Source organism: Emydura macquarii, unplaced genomic scaffold, assembly GCF_026122565.2.
Source record: "Emydura macquarii macquarii isolate MOO-44397 ecotype Brisbane River unplaced genomic scaffold, CSIRO-AGI_Emac_v2 contig_2948, whole genome shotgun sequence".
NCBI lineage: Eukaryota > Metazoa > Chordata > Testudines > Chelidae > Emydura > Emydura macquarii.
This window is the reverse complement of record NW_027133085.1, coordinates 4888844-4901569: the sequence shown is the minus strand read 5'-3', so window position 1 is coordinate 4901569 and position 12726 is coordinate 4888844. Positions and strand designations below refer to the sequence as shown.

Here is a 12726-nt window from a genome sequence, read left to right as displayed (position 1 = left end):
TGATTAAACTAATTTAGATTTTAAGAAATATTAAAGGTCAGCTTACAGTGTTTACCACCAACTACATTCCAAGCAGTGTGGACCTGAAACCCAGCGCAGGCCAAAGCTGGGACCACGTGTTTTGACACGTGCACCTTGAGGCATCGTGCCTGAGTCTATATGAAGAGAGATACGCTGCTCTAGCTCCTTAGGTTATTGACTAGAGCTGCTACTCCAAAGACAAGCAGGGATGGAGAATGTGGGTCTGTGGGGGCAATCTTTTTAAGAAATCCAGTTACTGAGAAGTCTTCCTCCTTGCAGAATACACCCCCTTCCTGCCCCCTCCCTCCCACCACTTCTGGGGCCTGATACTGAAAGGTATTGAGTGTCTCCTGCAGGACATCAAGTCTCAGGCTGTTCAACATCTTGCAGTATTATCTGGGCATACAGAACCTAGGGGCTAGAGAAGTAGACTGGGGTGCTGCTGCACTGAAGTGAACATCCGATCTCTCCTCTGATCCTACCTAAATATGGTAGCTGCCATACATATTTCAGATCAGTGGATATCAATCAAACAAGTCTCAGAGGCAGCCCAGGCTTTGAGACTCTTGAAAAGGCAAAATTAGGAGGTGCAATATCTTTCTGACCATGACAAATGCAATCTTTCCCTGCTCATATCCATTCAGAATTTTTCTGTAAAGATTGTTTTCCTATCTTTTTGCTTTGATCATGTCAGCCTCTCTTTGAATCCCTCCACTGACTCCCTCTTCACTATCATATCAACAAATAAGCTGCTTGCCTTCACTTTCACTGCTCACTTCTCATTGGCTATGGAGCTGATGATGCTTGCCTCCGATTGGCCCATCATGCCAGCCTCCACTGCCCACTTGTTAAATTTTCAAACACATACTTTCATGGTTTCTCCTATGCTGCACTTCATGTTTGGGAGAAGCTTCCCATGAACAGCCACAAAGCTACCTCACTCTCCTCCTTTGAAGCCTCCCCAAAACTCTTTCTTGCTGTGTTGCTCACAAAACACTTGGCAACAGTAATGGCTGCAGCGATCACTCCTTATCATGTTGACCAGCATGATACAAAGGAGAATGAGGGAGATGAAACTCCCCTTTAGTTCCCTGCACATTGCAAGTCACAGCATAGGTAAGGATAGCAGCCTCCATAAGGATGCTAATTTCCCTTCCTGTGCAAGCAGGCAGGGGTGAAGGATGAATATAGCCCTTGACTGCCTGATCTGCCAGCCAGAATAGCTGAACTGATAGGGAGGGAGAAGTAACCTGCACCTGGTAAAGTGCTAGCTTCCTCCCTAGTGCTAAGGGAGAGCCAGGGACTGAAGTGTGACTTTCCAAGGGACAGCACATCTAGACACTGCTTTAACTCGGACAGATTGTTACAATCTAGCCCTAAATTTGGGATTTCTTGTATCTCTGTCTATTTATCTTTTATTATCTATTTAGGGTGTTATGCCAAGAAGAGAATGTGGGTACGTTCCAGATTCCATTACCATAAATGGCCAGTGGACTAATTTCTTGCCTATTTTCCCAGTTCCCCTGATTTATTTATTCATCACATCCCACCCTCCACCCACCCCCAGATGTGAGGCAGTCCTGTGAAAGTCCTTAATGATTATAATGCCTCTTGGAAAACCATCAGAATTATAATTTTATCGCAAAAGTAAAACAGAAGATTATAAAGCTGATAGTAGATACTACTTATAAAAGTTTACATAATTTTTTAGTACAGTCAAATGCTTGGTTTAAAAAAACATCACATTCAATAAAAATAAATGTAACATGGTAGATAGTGCTGCATTTATTTTTTTTAAAAAAAGTATTAAACAAGGGGAGTGTTTGAAGTAACAAAAGTCAAACTGTTTTCAACAGCCCATGAACAATAGTATGTTTTCATATTTGATATTTGAAAATTGTTACAAATAATTATTTCTATTTTTATTCTCTACAAACATCACTAACGAAAGTCCACATTTACTATGATTGTTACCTTTGTTATACACTGAAGAGGACAGTAGTAAGTAAAAAAAAATTGATCAATTGTAATGGACAATTTAAAGTATGAGTCAATAAAATATTTACAAACGTTTCAAGCAATTTGTATATTTTTCCTTTTGTACAGATCATTAGTTCATTTATTAATGATTTCTACATTTACAGGATTGCACAAAATATAGTAACATCTACAACATCATGTGCTATATACAAGCGCTTCAGGTTAAAACAGAAAATAATTTTCTAATTTGTCTCACACACACACACACACACACACACACACACACACACACACACACACACACCCACCCACCCACCCCACCTCCTGGAATCAGTGGACCTGCATGCTTATTTGAGAGCAGAATTTGGTTTGTATTTTGGAAATGCAGATTAAGAACTCTGCAACAAAACTGCCTTTAAAATTACAAAGAAAAATTAAGATGTGTCTTCCTTTGTCCTTTAAAAAAAAATTAGATTTTTATTTTGCTGCTGAAGTGTCCAATAAGAGTCGATGAAGCGTGTCACAGGTTTTTCATCACAAAGTGAATTTGGGAAGATCTGGCTTGAAAATGTCTTCATAGTAATTTGACTCATAGCTGTCAAAACAATCAACAAGTTACAGAGAGTTTTACTATCTTAGTTAAAATCAGACCACCACAACTGTGAAGCATTCAAATTATTTACAGACATTAGCACTTCTGTTCATTATTATGCTGAAATATAGCGATAAAAATCAAATTCAGTTTCATTGCTTGAAATTGAAAGTTTTTCAATTACTACAAAAATAGATCTGTCAGAGCAATCTATGTGTATGAAAAATGTTCCTTAAGTCCATTTTAACAGATTTCAAACAACAGTTAACCTAAATGTAAATGGTTAATAAAATGAGTGGTTTTAAAATTAAGGCTGGGATTTTCAGCAGTGCTCAGCACTGGCCTAACTCTGTTCCATTACAGCCTTCGGTATGACTTCATTGGGAGTGGTTAGGCCAGAGCGCAGAGCTTTAGAAAACATCACCCTAAGTGTATAAAGAACCTTTAACCTTCATCAGAAATATTTATGTGAGAAAGCTAAATAAATATCCAGTTTCAATTTTATAATCTACTACAGAACATGTAACTTTATTGACTTCAGCAGAATTACTCCTGATTGAGATTAAAGTGAGAGAGAGAGGAATCTGACTCTAATTCATGAATTACACACAGCGGTTGCCGTTTTATTTGATTAGTTTCAATATCCATTGATTTATTTGTATAAATACAGAGTCTTCGGAATTCAGTTGTGCAAAGGTACAAATTTTACTTATTAGCTAATCAGATTTGAGAGAGAATTGTGGGATTTATTATAAAAGCATGAAATTTGCCACAGTGTTAGGAAATGATCTAATAAAGATTTTCGGAGATGGGGTTACCAGCAGCTCATGCCATTTTTAAAAACATTATAAATCAGCAAATAATGTTGTTTTACAGTTGGACATACAAGGGATGTATTATTGGTTTTGCTTCCAACAAGACCTTAAAATTGGTGTAAGGACACATTTTGTACTAATTTTGATTGTCAATGTGGTCTTGGAAAAATGTAATCGCATTTCTCTTTCTTTCAGATGCTACTTTGGTTGTGTGAAACTTGCTTGGTGATTGGGTAATATTAACTGTGCACAGTAGTGAAAGATATAGATTACTATTGGCTTTTACTAGTGCTTCAAACCTGTCAAAAAGATATAAGCTTGTCAGAGCCATATCAATCAGATACATCCCATTCTTCTACTGATTGGAGCAAGTGTGTGCTTTGTCAGGAATACACAGCCACAGAATCGATTAATTCGACAGAATCAAAGAGAGAGCATGTTCGATCTGACTATCAAACTTTAGCAGAAAATATTAAATGTTTCCATAAACTGAAAGCACTTCCCATATAAACAGACAGATGATTAGATGATGGTGATGGTACTGAGAAGAATTACAACAAAAACAATGGACTTTGGCACAAATCCTGTTACATCAAGTTTAACAGGACCAACTTAAAAGGGCTGGGGGAAAAAAAAAGCTGAAAAAGCTGTGAATCACCCTGATGAACTGCAGAGGAAATACAGGTTTAGGTGACCAACCAAAAGGACCTCCAGATAAAGAATGGTGCTTTATTTGAAATGAACATATCATCAGAAGACCTCCATGAAGCATCTACCTTCAACATTGATAGTTGAGTCCACAAGTGTACACTTCAGCTGCAAGACCAGTGCTTGCAAAACTAAGTGCAGAGGACTTAGTGGCCCAAGAGGCAAGGTATTATGCAAGATGTCTGGTGTCTCTCTACAACAAAGTAAGGGAGAAGAAATCTAAGCAAAGCAACACAGAGAAGATATCACATGGGATTGCCTTTTCTAAACTGATAACATAGATTGAAGAGACAAGACTGAATGAAGACATGGATCCAGTTTTTAAATTAGCAGTAGTCATGAAGCTCTTCACAGCTAGACTCCAACAGCTGGGAGTGACATTGCCTGTGTGCATTCATAACACTGAAGTAAAATCCCATATCCTTTCATACATTACAGATCTCCAAGCACACACAAAAAGGACATGATGCTTTCTTTGCCTTCAACCGGGTATTAGATATGCCCTCGGAAAAGCACATGAGGAAAACTGATGAGAAACCACTTCACGTGTCCCAAATAGCAAAAATTATTCAATGGGGCCTGTTTCAAATGAAAACACAGTACTGCACGTTTTGACCCCAGATGCCAAGCAAAATCTGTGCTTGAGTCACTACTGGCACTTATGTCCATAATATTGGGTGGCTCAAACATTAAAACTCAGAACAAGTTTCTATTCATCCAGCTAGACTTACTTTGGCACAGCTATTACAGTATGTAGGAAAGTGCAGTGGCCTTCCCCCGAGCCTGGGTCCAAGGAAAGGCCACCACGACCAGAGCGGACAGTGGAAGGACCGGCAGGCCAGTCTGCCTGGCAACCAGGGAGCCGGCTAGCGAAAGGTCCTGCCGACCGGCCAATCCGGCCACAGAGGGGCGGAGCCTCCACCGGGGCTGGGAGTACAAAAAGCAGGCCCCACAGATCAGTGGGGAACAGGCTGCCACCGGAGGCAGACGTGCCGTCCCACTGGCTGCAGCGAAGGCCTGAACCCAGCCGGGCCACTGCTCCCAGCGAGCACCCCCCGGAGCAGAGGCCCCAGGAACGACCCAAGCAACCGAGCCCTAAAGACTGGATAGGACCTCCAGGCCCCAGAGACTGGACTGAGCCCCTGAAGCCTGAGGGCTGGGAGATAGCCTCAGAGGCCGGTCCTGACCTGGAGGAGCTTCCTGACGCTGAAAGCCTGGAGCCCTGTGACCTAAAGGAGTTGCCCTTGGCAGAGGAACCCCAGGAACCCTGTGACTTAGAGGATCTGCCCTCTGCTGAGGAGCTCCCCGCCCTAACTGCCGGTGGATGAGGAGGGACTGGTGAGCCTGCCATGGACCGTGTACCCCAACGACCCCGAGGACCCAGATGATACAGGTACCTGGGGATACAGGGAGGAAGTGGCCCAGGGACAGCCATAGCTGTGGCTGAGACAGGGGCAAGACCCTGTCAGCGTGTTGCAGCGGGAGTCCTGCAGACTCAGTGGCACCACCTTTGCCACTGCTAGGGCCCTGGGCTGGGATGCAGTGGAGCCGGGTGGGCCTACCACCCCCTCCACTCTGCCCTTGTCCTCACCACCCGAGGAATGATTACCGTCCCTTGGCCAGAGGACACTGCTTACTTGCCCGCCCTGCCAAGGGCCGGGGCACTAGACTGCTTGCTTGCCCACCCTGCCAAGGGCTCGGGCCATAGACTGCTGGCTCACCCGCTCTGCTACGGGCCAGGGCCGTAGCCTACTTGCGCGCCCGCCCTGCCAAGGGCTGGGGCACTAGACTGCTTAACTTGCCTGCCCTGCCAAGGGCCAGGGCCATAGACTGCTTGGCCGTCCGCCCGACCTGGGGGCCGGAACTAAACCGCATACGGAGTGGCTAACATTCCCCTTTTTGGAAGGCGCAGTGGCCTTCCTCCAAGCCTGGGCCCGAGGAAGGGCCACAACGATGGGGCCGGACAGGACCCCGTGCTACACAGTACAACAGCAATATCCATCGCCATGAAGGAACAGAAACTTTGTACCATAACAAAGCTCAAGAAATGCATTTTCCAATCTACAGTGGTTTGACATGGACATAAAAAAGTGAATAGTAGATAGATACCTCCTTTCTACTTGAATTCTCCATTTCCGATGACAGAGTGTTTGCCTCTCTACCAGTATGGCGAACAATGCCTTCCAACGCACCTCTAAAGCTCCACTGGTCTGTTCACTGTTGCGGCCATAGATAACACAGACCACAATCCCAGCTCCACCACAGCAACAGACTCCTTCCAGGGAGCTGGGATATCACATTTTCAGCATCCCAGTACTCAGGTGGAGGCTGTCTGTGGAATTCCAACCCTGGATTGTGAGACTGCAGCATCAGTGAAGAAGATTATATCATCACTTCCTGAATCTTAGACAATTGTCCCTCCGTTGATCTTGAAGAAAACCAGTGCTCCGATCTCGCTGCAAATGTTGAAATCAAGACAGATTGCCAACTGATTACTCAAGCCCTGGAAAAAGAATGCAGGTGGTTTGCACAAGGAAAGCAGCAAGTCTGGATATCTTCAGTGGAGATCAAGACACTTCTTGGGCAGCTTACTGTCCCAGACTTCGCCCCAGATATCACTGTGCTTCTCCAAGTCTGTGCAATGATAAACCCAATCCAAGTGCCAGTGATCCTGTGGATCAGCTCCTTTTCACCATAATCAAAGTGCTAGAGTGGATCTGGTCTTCTAGGAATGGAGGACAAATCTGTCTTTATGCTGAGTGCTCTTCGTCTGGAAATGGCAAGTCTAAAGCTGATTGGAGATTGGCTAGAAGATAGTGGATTGACAGAAGCCCTTGTTCAGGCCAAAGTGGCTTCCTCAGGAACAGCTGACTCCTTCTTGAAAGCGTCTCATGTCACATGTGCTAGGTAACTGCCAGCGGTCCATACAACTTGCTCTAAAATGCATATCCATAGTATATATATATATATATATACCCAAAGTCTCAGGGAAGATGAGGCCTCATGGAGTAATATAAATGGTGTGGCAGGCAAAAACTAGAAACACCAATGTTCCACTTCTGACATCTCACACTTCATCTGGAGCTTCTCATCTTGACCTATGTGCTATCAATCTGTCAAACTTTGCTCCATTCATTGAATGCCTTGGAAAGCTGTCGTCCTGGTTCTTTGCATTAGACCATACTAATTATGCTCGATGGGTGCCTGTTCACCCCCGAGATATAAGCCTTCACACAGTGAATCCAAACACAGCTAAAGAGTTCCTAAACAGGAAATTCACAGTTCGCAAGACACAGCATGTTTTCTCTGCAGTTGTGCTTGACCGAGCTCATGAGCAAAATAATGCCATAATCAAAAGGGATGGTGGAGCTGTTGGTCTAACACGAAGTCCAGAGGCCCTTTGACAGTGGATGACAGTTGGACCAGAGGTAGCCAGGGTGATAGGAGAATTTGAAGCCACAGCAGAGAAAGGAACCATCTGAAAAGGGTCTAACACAAAGCACCACAAACAGATGATAGTATCCAGGCTTCTTTTGCACAACATATCAAGGCATTTGTTGAGGTCATAGAAGACACGGGCAACCTCTTCTCAGAGAAGAGTGTAGATTTAGTTAAACTGGACACTAAAGACAATGCAGACCCTGCTGTCATTGTCTCTGCTAGGGAGGTTGAGGAGATCAGGCAGCAGTAGTACAGCACATTTATAACAGAGAGATTGCAAGACAAAACCAAGCCATTAACAGAGCCTATCAAGCACAATAAACTCCCCTTGTTCAGCAGACCTCCTTGGGACATCTCCAAGATCAAATTACAACTCTCCTTGAAAAATGGTTGGGAATGTGATGCTTCAAAACATGTGAAAGACTTTCTTGTTTCTTTATTCATTTTAGGCTGCATGTTTCTGTAAGCTGCCTTTTCAATCTTTCTGAGACACAGAAATATCCTGTTAAGCACAGAACAATCTGACATATTGTTATTAGCAAAGAGGAATGTAATTTTCTGTTCATGTAAACGTACTGTTATATTTATGTAATTCATATTTTAGTAAATACTCCTTAGTGACATGCTACTGAGCATATTAATTCTTAATATTTTTGTATAATCTCAAGCCATCACACTTTATTGCTTTAGTTTTTAGGAATATAAAAATACAAAATAAAATATAAAAATGAAAACCCAGTGAGATGGTTTAACACCATAAACAATCAGTATCTGAAAAACAGTAGGAAAAAAATGCATTCAGAATTTAAAATGGCTGCCACAGCCAGCATGGCATGAGTTGGCAGTGGCCCCATACCTGAAAATCTTTTTGGGGCATGCCCTAAGACTGGGACATTTCATGTTTTTATCATAAAACCCACAATTTTTTTCACAAATCTGATCAGCTATACATGAAGTACAAGAGTAAAATGAAGGACTAATTTATTAAACAGAAAGAAAAAATTCCCCTCCCCCCCAAATCCATAAAATTGAGTTCCTTGTAAAGTTATTGGGGTAGTTGCTGGGGTTTGGCCAATCTGCACAGAATGCAAGGTACAGGTTATGTGGAAAACTGGCATAACAAACATACCATTATGCATCTCTGACCATTGTGATGACTCTGGGCAGAGGCAGTCCTTGTCTGTGTTCTTGTTCCTTATCTACAACATTAGTTGTGTATGTATCTTGGGTCATACTGTGCCAACTTTTAGGCAAAAAGATTCCCCATTGACTTCAATGAGAGTTCATTTTAAGAACTGATGGTTCGGTAAAGCTTTGGTTTCTGATACCCGTGGTCTATTCCATTCCTAAATTGTATTTGGAAATTTTGTATATTTTATTTGTAGAGTTGGTCAAAATTTTTCTCACAAAAAGGTGGGGTTTTTTTGTTTGTTCGTTTTGTTTTTGTTTTTTTGGTGCAAAAAGTGGCCTGTTTTAGAAAACTAACCTTTTTGTGAGAAAACTTATTGGCATTATCAAAATTTTTTGCTTTTTTAAAAAATGTTTCCTGGCATTTTTAATCAATATATTGTTCGAAATGTTATTGATATGTTGATCAAAATCATTTTAGAAATCATTACTGAAATGTCTAATTTACTGAAAACCCCATTTCCAGAAAGAAAATGTGATTTTCAGGAAATGAAAAATTTAGTTTACTATTTAAATAAAAATAGATAACATTTTGATTAAAAGCCCCCTAAAAACACCATGGAAAATGGTTCCATTTCAAACTCCGTGAAACAAACAACTTTGAAATTTCAGAGTTTTTTCCTTTTGTGAATGGGTTTTTTCTTTTTTCTTACCAGTTATTTAGTCTAGTTGTTTATTGATTTTAAATTACCTTAATATGAAATGAATAATAACAGAGCATTTCCCTGGCTGTGCAAGGGAGCCTGAGTGTTTTCCCTCCAAACACTCCCATATTTTTGTACAAATACAAACAGTATATATAGTAGCCTGGCCTATAGCAGCAGAGCCTGGAAGAGTCTGTCTCAGGCATCCATGGTTACACAAACCGTTCACTCAGTTCTAGTGCTATTAACAGGCTATGCAGCCCTCATGTGTCTATTTGTGAGCCAGGACCTACCAGGGAATGACAAAATATGTCTACACTGCAATTAAAAACTCATTGCTGGCCATGCCAGCTGACTTAGGCCTGCGGGACTTGGACTAAGGAGCTATTTAATTGCAATGTAGACATTCGGGCCCAGGACGGAGCCTGAACTCTAAGACCCTGTGAGGTGGAAGGGAGGTCCCAGAGCTTGGGCTGCAACCTAAACTCTAAAGTCAATACTGCAATTAAACAGCCCCTTAGCCCGAGCTCTTGGAGTCCAAGTCAGTTGGCACAGGCCAGCCATGGGTGCCTAATTGCAGTGTAGATATACCCTGAAGGGCTGCAGAGGGGCTTAAGAATCAGGGGTTGTTGAGCAGGAAAGGCAGGGAGTTTATTTGCATGGACTTTCCTAACCTCAGGCTGCTCCACAAATGGGGTTATTTCATTTTGTTCTCTACCTTCCATGTCAGGCTAACCTCCTAGTGAGACCAGCTCAGCCTGCTGCGGGCAGCCAGCACCTTCAGCCTACCAGGGTTTGAATCCAGGCATTACGTGCTGGTTCTGTCTTTAGTAGTCACACTAGAAATGCATCATCTCCATCAGCACCTTTCCTCTTTGTTGGCTTAAACATGCAAATAGTAAAATGTAAAACCCATTACATCTTTTCATACGATTGTTATAGCAGCAGTTATGCAACCCCCAAAGCAAATTGCTGTGGGACAGAGATGGAGATAAGAGAAAGGATAAACGTTCAGTGAAGGAAGAGCGTGAATTACCAGAAGAAAGTATAATACATTTATACCAGAGCACTCGTTAGAAAAGATTGTTAATAAGAGGTGACACAATTAGGATTCAATAACTTTTCTAATATTATTAGAACATGCAGATCAGTTTTAAGACATTCCCTCATGCCCCAGTTTAATTGGTTATCTTATAATTAACGTGGCAGCTTGGAGTCTTTTTTTATTAGCTTGATCATTTTAGTATAAGGATTGAGCTGAGAAAACCAGTTACTTACTGAATTTATGCCTGTCTGTCAAACCATTGTTGAGAGGCCTAATACATGAGAGGTTTTGTTCTGACAGAAAAGGGAGGGAAATCTAATTAAAACCAACATTACAGTTTGCTAGGAATAACCTGGGTCATACTAATATAGTAACAGGATTATCAGAACATTTTCTTCACAATGGCCCATCATAAAACATTCTCCTGATTCAAGGGATAATTAAAAAACGTATCCTTAAATATTTCTAAACATTACCTCTGTTTAATCATAAGAAACTGATGATGAAAATATTGGATATCATTTGTATGTTTTGTTTCATACAATAAAATATATGATGCACCATCATCTTTATCAGTCATCTTCCTGATTTTACTACATGCAGCAGGAAATAATTCATAATAATATCCCCAAAACATAATTAGCACATTTTTAGGTTTTGCAGGAGATCTGTGGATTTTATGGTTTGCATAGAAAAGTAATTTGGATGCCTGTTTAGAGAATACACAGAAAAAGTAACTACTCTGAAAATAGATGCGTCCTGAGAAGAAAGTTACCTCACTGTGTGCAGTAATTGAGGTTTTTCAAGATGCTTGTGGGTGCTCCACTTCAGGTGTTTGTGTGCCCCTTCACTTGTGATAAGAGATTTGTAGCAACAATGCCCTGGTTGAATCACACATGCGTAGTCCCCATCTTGCGCTGCTCTATCTGGCACTTTGCGACCAACCCCGACCCCCCCCCCCCCATGTTCCTTTTCTACTGCAGAGCTATTAGTGTGAAAACTCTGAAGTAGGGGGGAGGAGGAAGGGTAGTGGAGCACGTACAGGGACACACATCTTGAAGAACCTCAGTTACTGCACAAGGTGAGTAACCTCTTCTTTTTCGAGTGATGTCCCTCAATACTCTACTTTAGGGCACTTCAGAGCAGTGCCCCTCAGTGGATGGAGGGAACTTCAGAGTTGAAGTCATGGCAGATGCTAATACGATAAGTCCAAATAGTGCATCAAAACTTGCATGTTGTTCTAGTGCATAGTATTGTGCGAATGTACGGGCTGAGGCCCAAGTTGCAGCTTTACAGATGTCCTCAGTGGGGATGTTGAGGAATGCTATCAAGGTTGCTACTGCCCTGGTGGAATGTGTGCGAACTCCTTTAGGGGGCTGTAGATTGTATTGATAATAGCACAGTCTGATACAATCAAAAATCCATTTGGAAAGCCTCTGCTTAGATACGGGATCTCTTTTTGAGTGTTCAGTGATTGATATGAATAGTTTTGTAGACTTGTGGAATGGATTTGTTCTGTCTTATGTAAAATGCCAGTGCCCTGTGGATGTCTAAGGTATAAAGTATTGATTCTTGTTTGTTATCATGGGGTTTAGGATAGAATGTTGGTAGATGGATGAGTTAGTTGAGGTGAAATGAAGAGGCAATCTTAGGTAAAAATTTGGGATGTGGTCTTAGGATAACTATCTTTAAAGAAGGATTGTGTAGGATGGGTCCACCATGAGGGCTCCCAGTTCTCCAACACATCTAGCTGTTGTGACTGCAATGAAAAAGGCTACCTTCATTGAACAGCAGAGAAGAGAGCAAGTTGCCAAGGTCCAAACAGGGATCCAGTGATACCCTGAAGAACCAAGCTGAGGTCCCATGATGGGGTGGGTGTTCTTATCTCTGGGTAAGTGTTGTTGAGGCCTTTAAGAAACCTTTTGGTGATTGGGTGTGCAAAAACTGATAGATTTTGGTGAAATGCCGTAATAGCTGAAAGGTGTACCCTGACTGAGCTCATGGAGATGCCTGATTTCCTAAGTTCTAGTAAGTAGTCCAATATCAGAGATAGGGGAGCAGAAGCTGGTATGATCTGTTTGTTTTTGACACCAGTTATCAAATCGTCTCCATTTGTATAGATGTGTGTTGGGTAGTTGCTCTATGACAATTTAATAAGATGTTCTGTGCTTCCTCTGAGCAGGCTATTTCGGGTCCTTGTAGCCATGGAGCAACCATGCCTTGAGATAATCAGGATGGTGTATCAGGTCTGTTAGGCACATGGTTAGAGAAGACTAGTGAGAGGAATATATT

General features: G+C 42.0%; 1 protein-coding gene across 4 annotated transcripts in view; it reads right to left on the bottom strand.

Annotated features, from left to right (window-relative positions):
* Positions 1 to 1794: 1794 nt before the first annotated feature.
* PLEKHG4B (pleckstrin homology and RhoGEF domain containing G4B) overlaps positions 1795 to 12726 on the bottom strand; it is a 77656-nt gene continuing 66724 nt past the window's right edge. For 3 of the 4 annotated variants that reach the window (XM_067569869.1, XM_067569871.1, XM_067569870.1), the window contains exons 21-22: positions 10668 to 10727; positions 1795 to 2596 (exon numbers count right to left, since the gene is read on the bottom strand). In XM_067569869.1, the coding sequence (XP_067425970.1) occupies positions 10686 to 10727 (42 nt within the window). In that variant the 3' untranslated portion in view covers positions 1795 to 2596; positions 10668 to 10685. The remainder of the gene's footprint in view (positions 2597 to 10667; positions 10728 to 12726) is intronic. The other variant, XM_067569872.1, reaches the window with a different exon arrangement.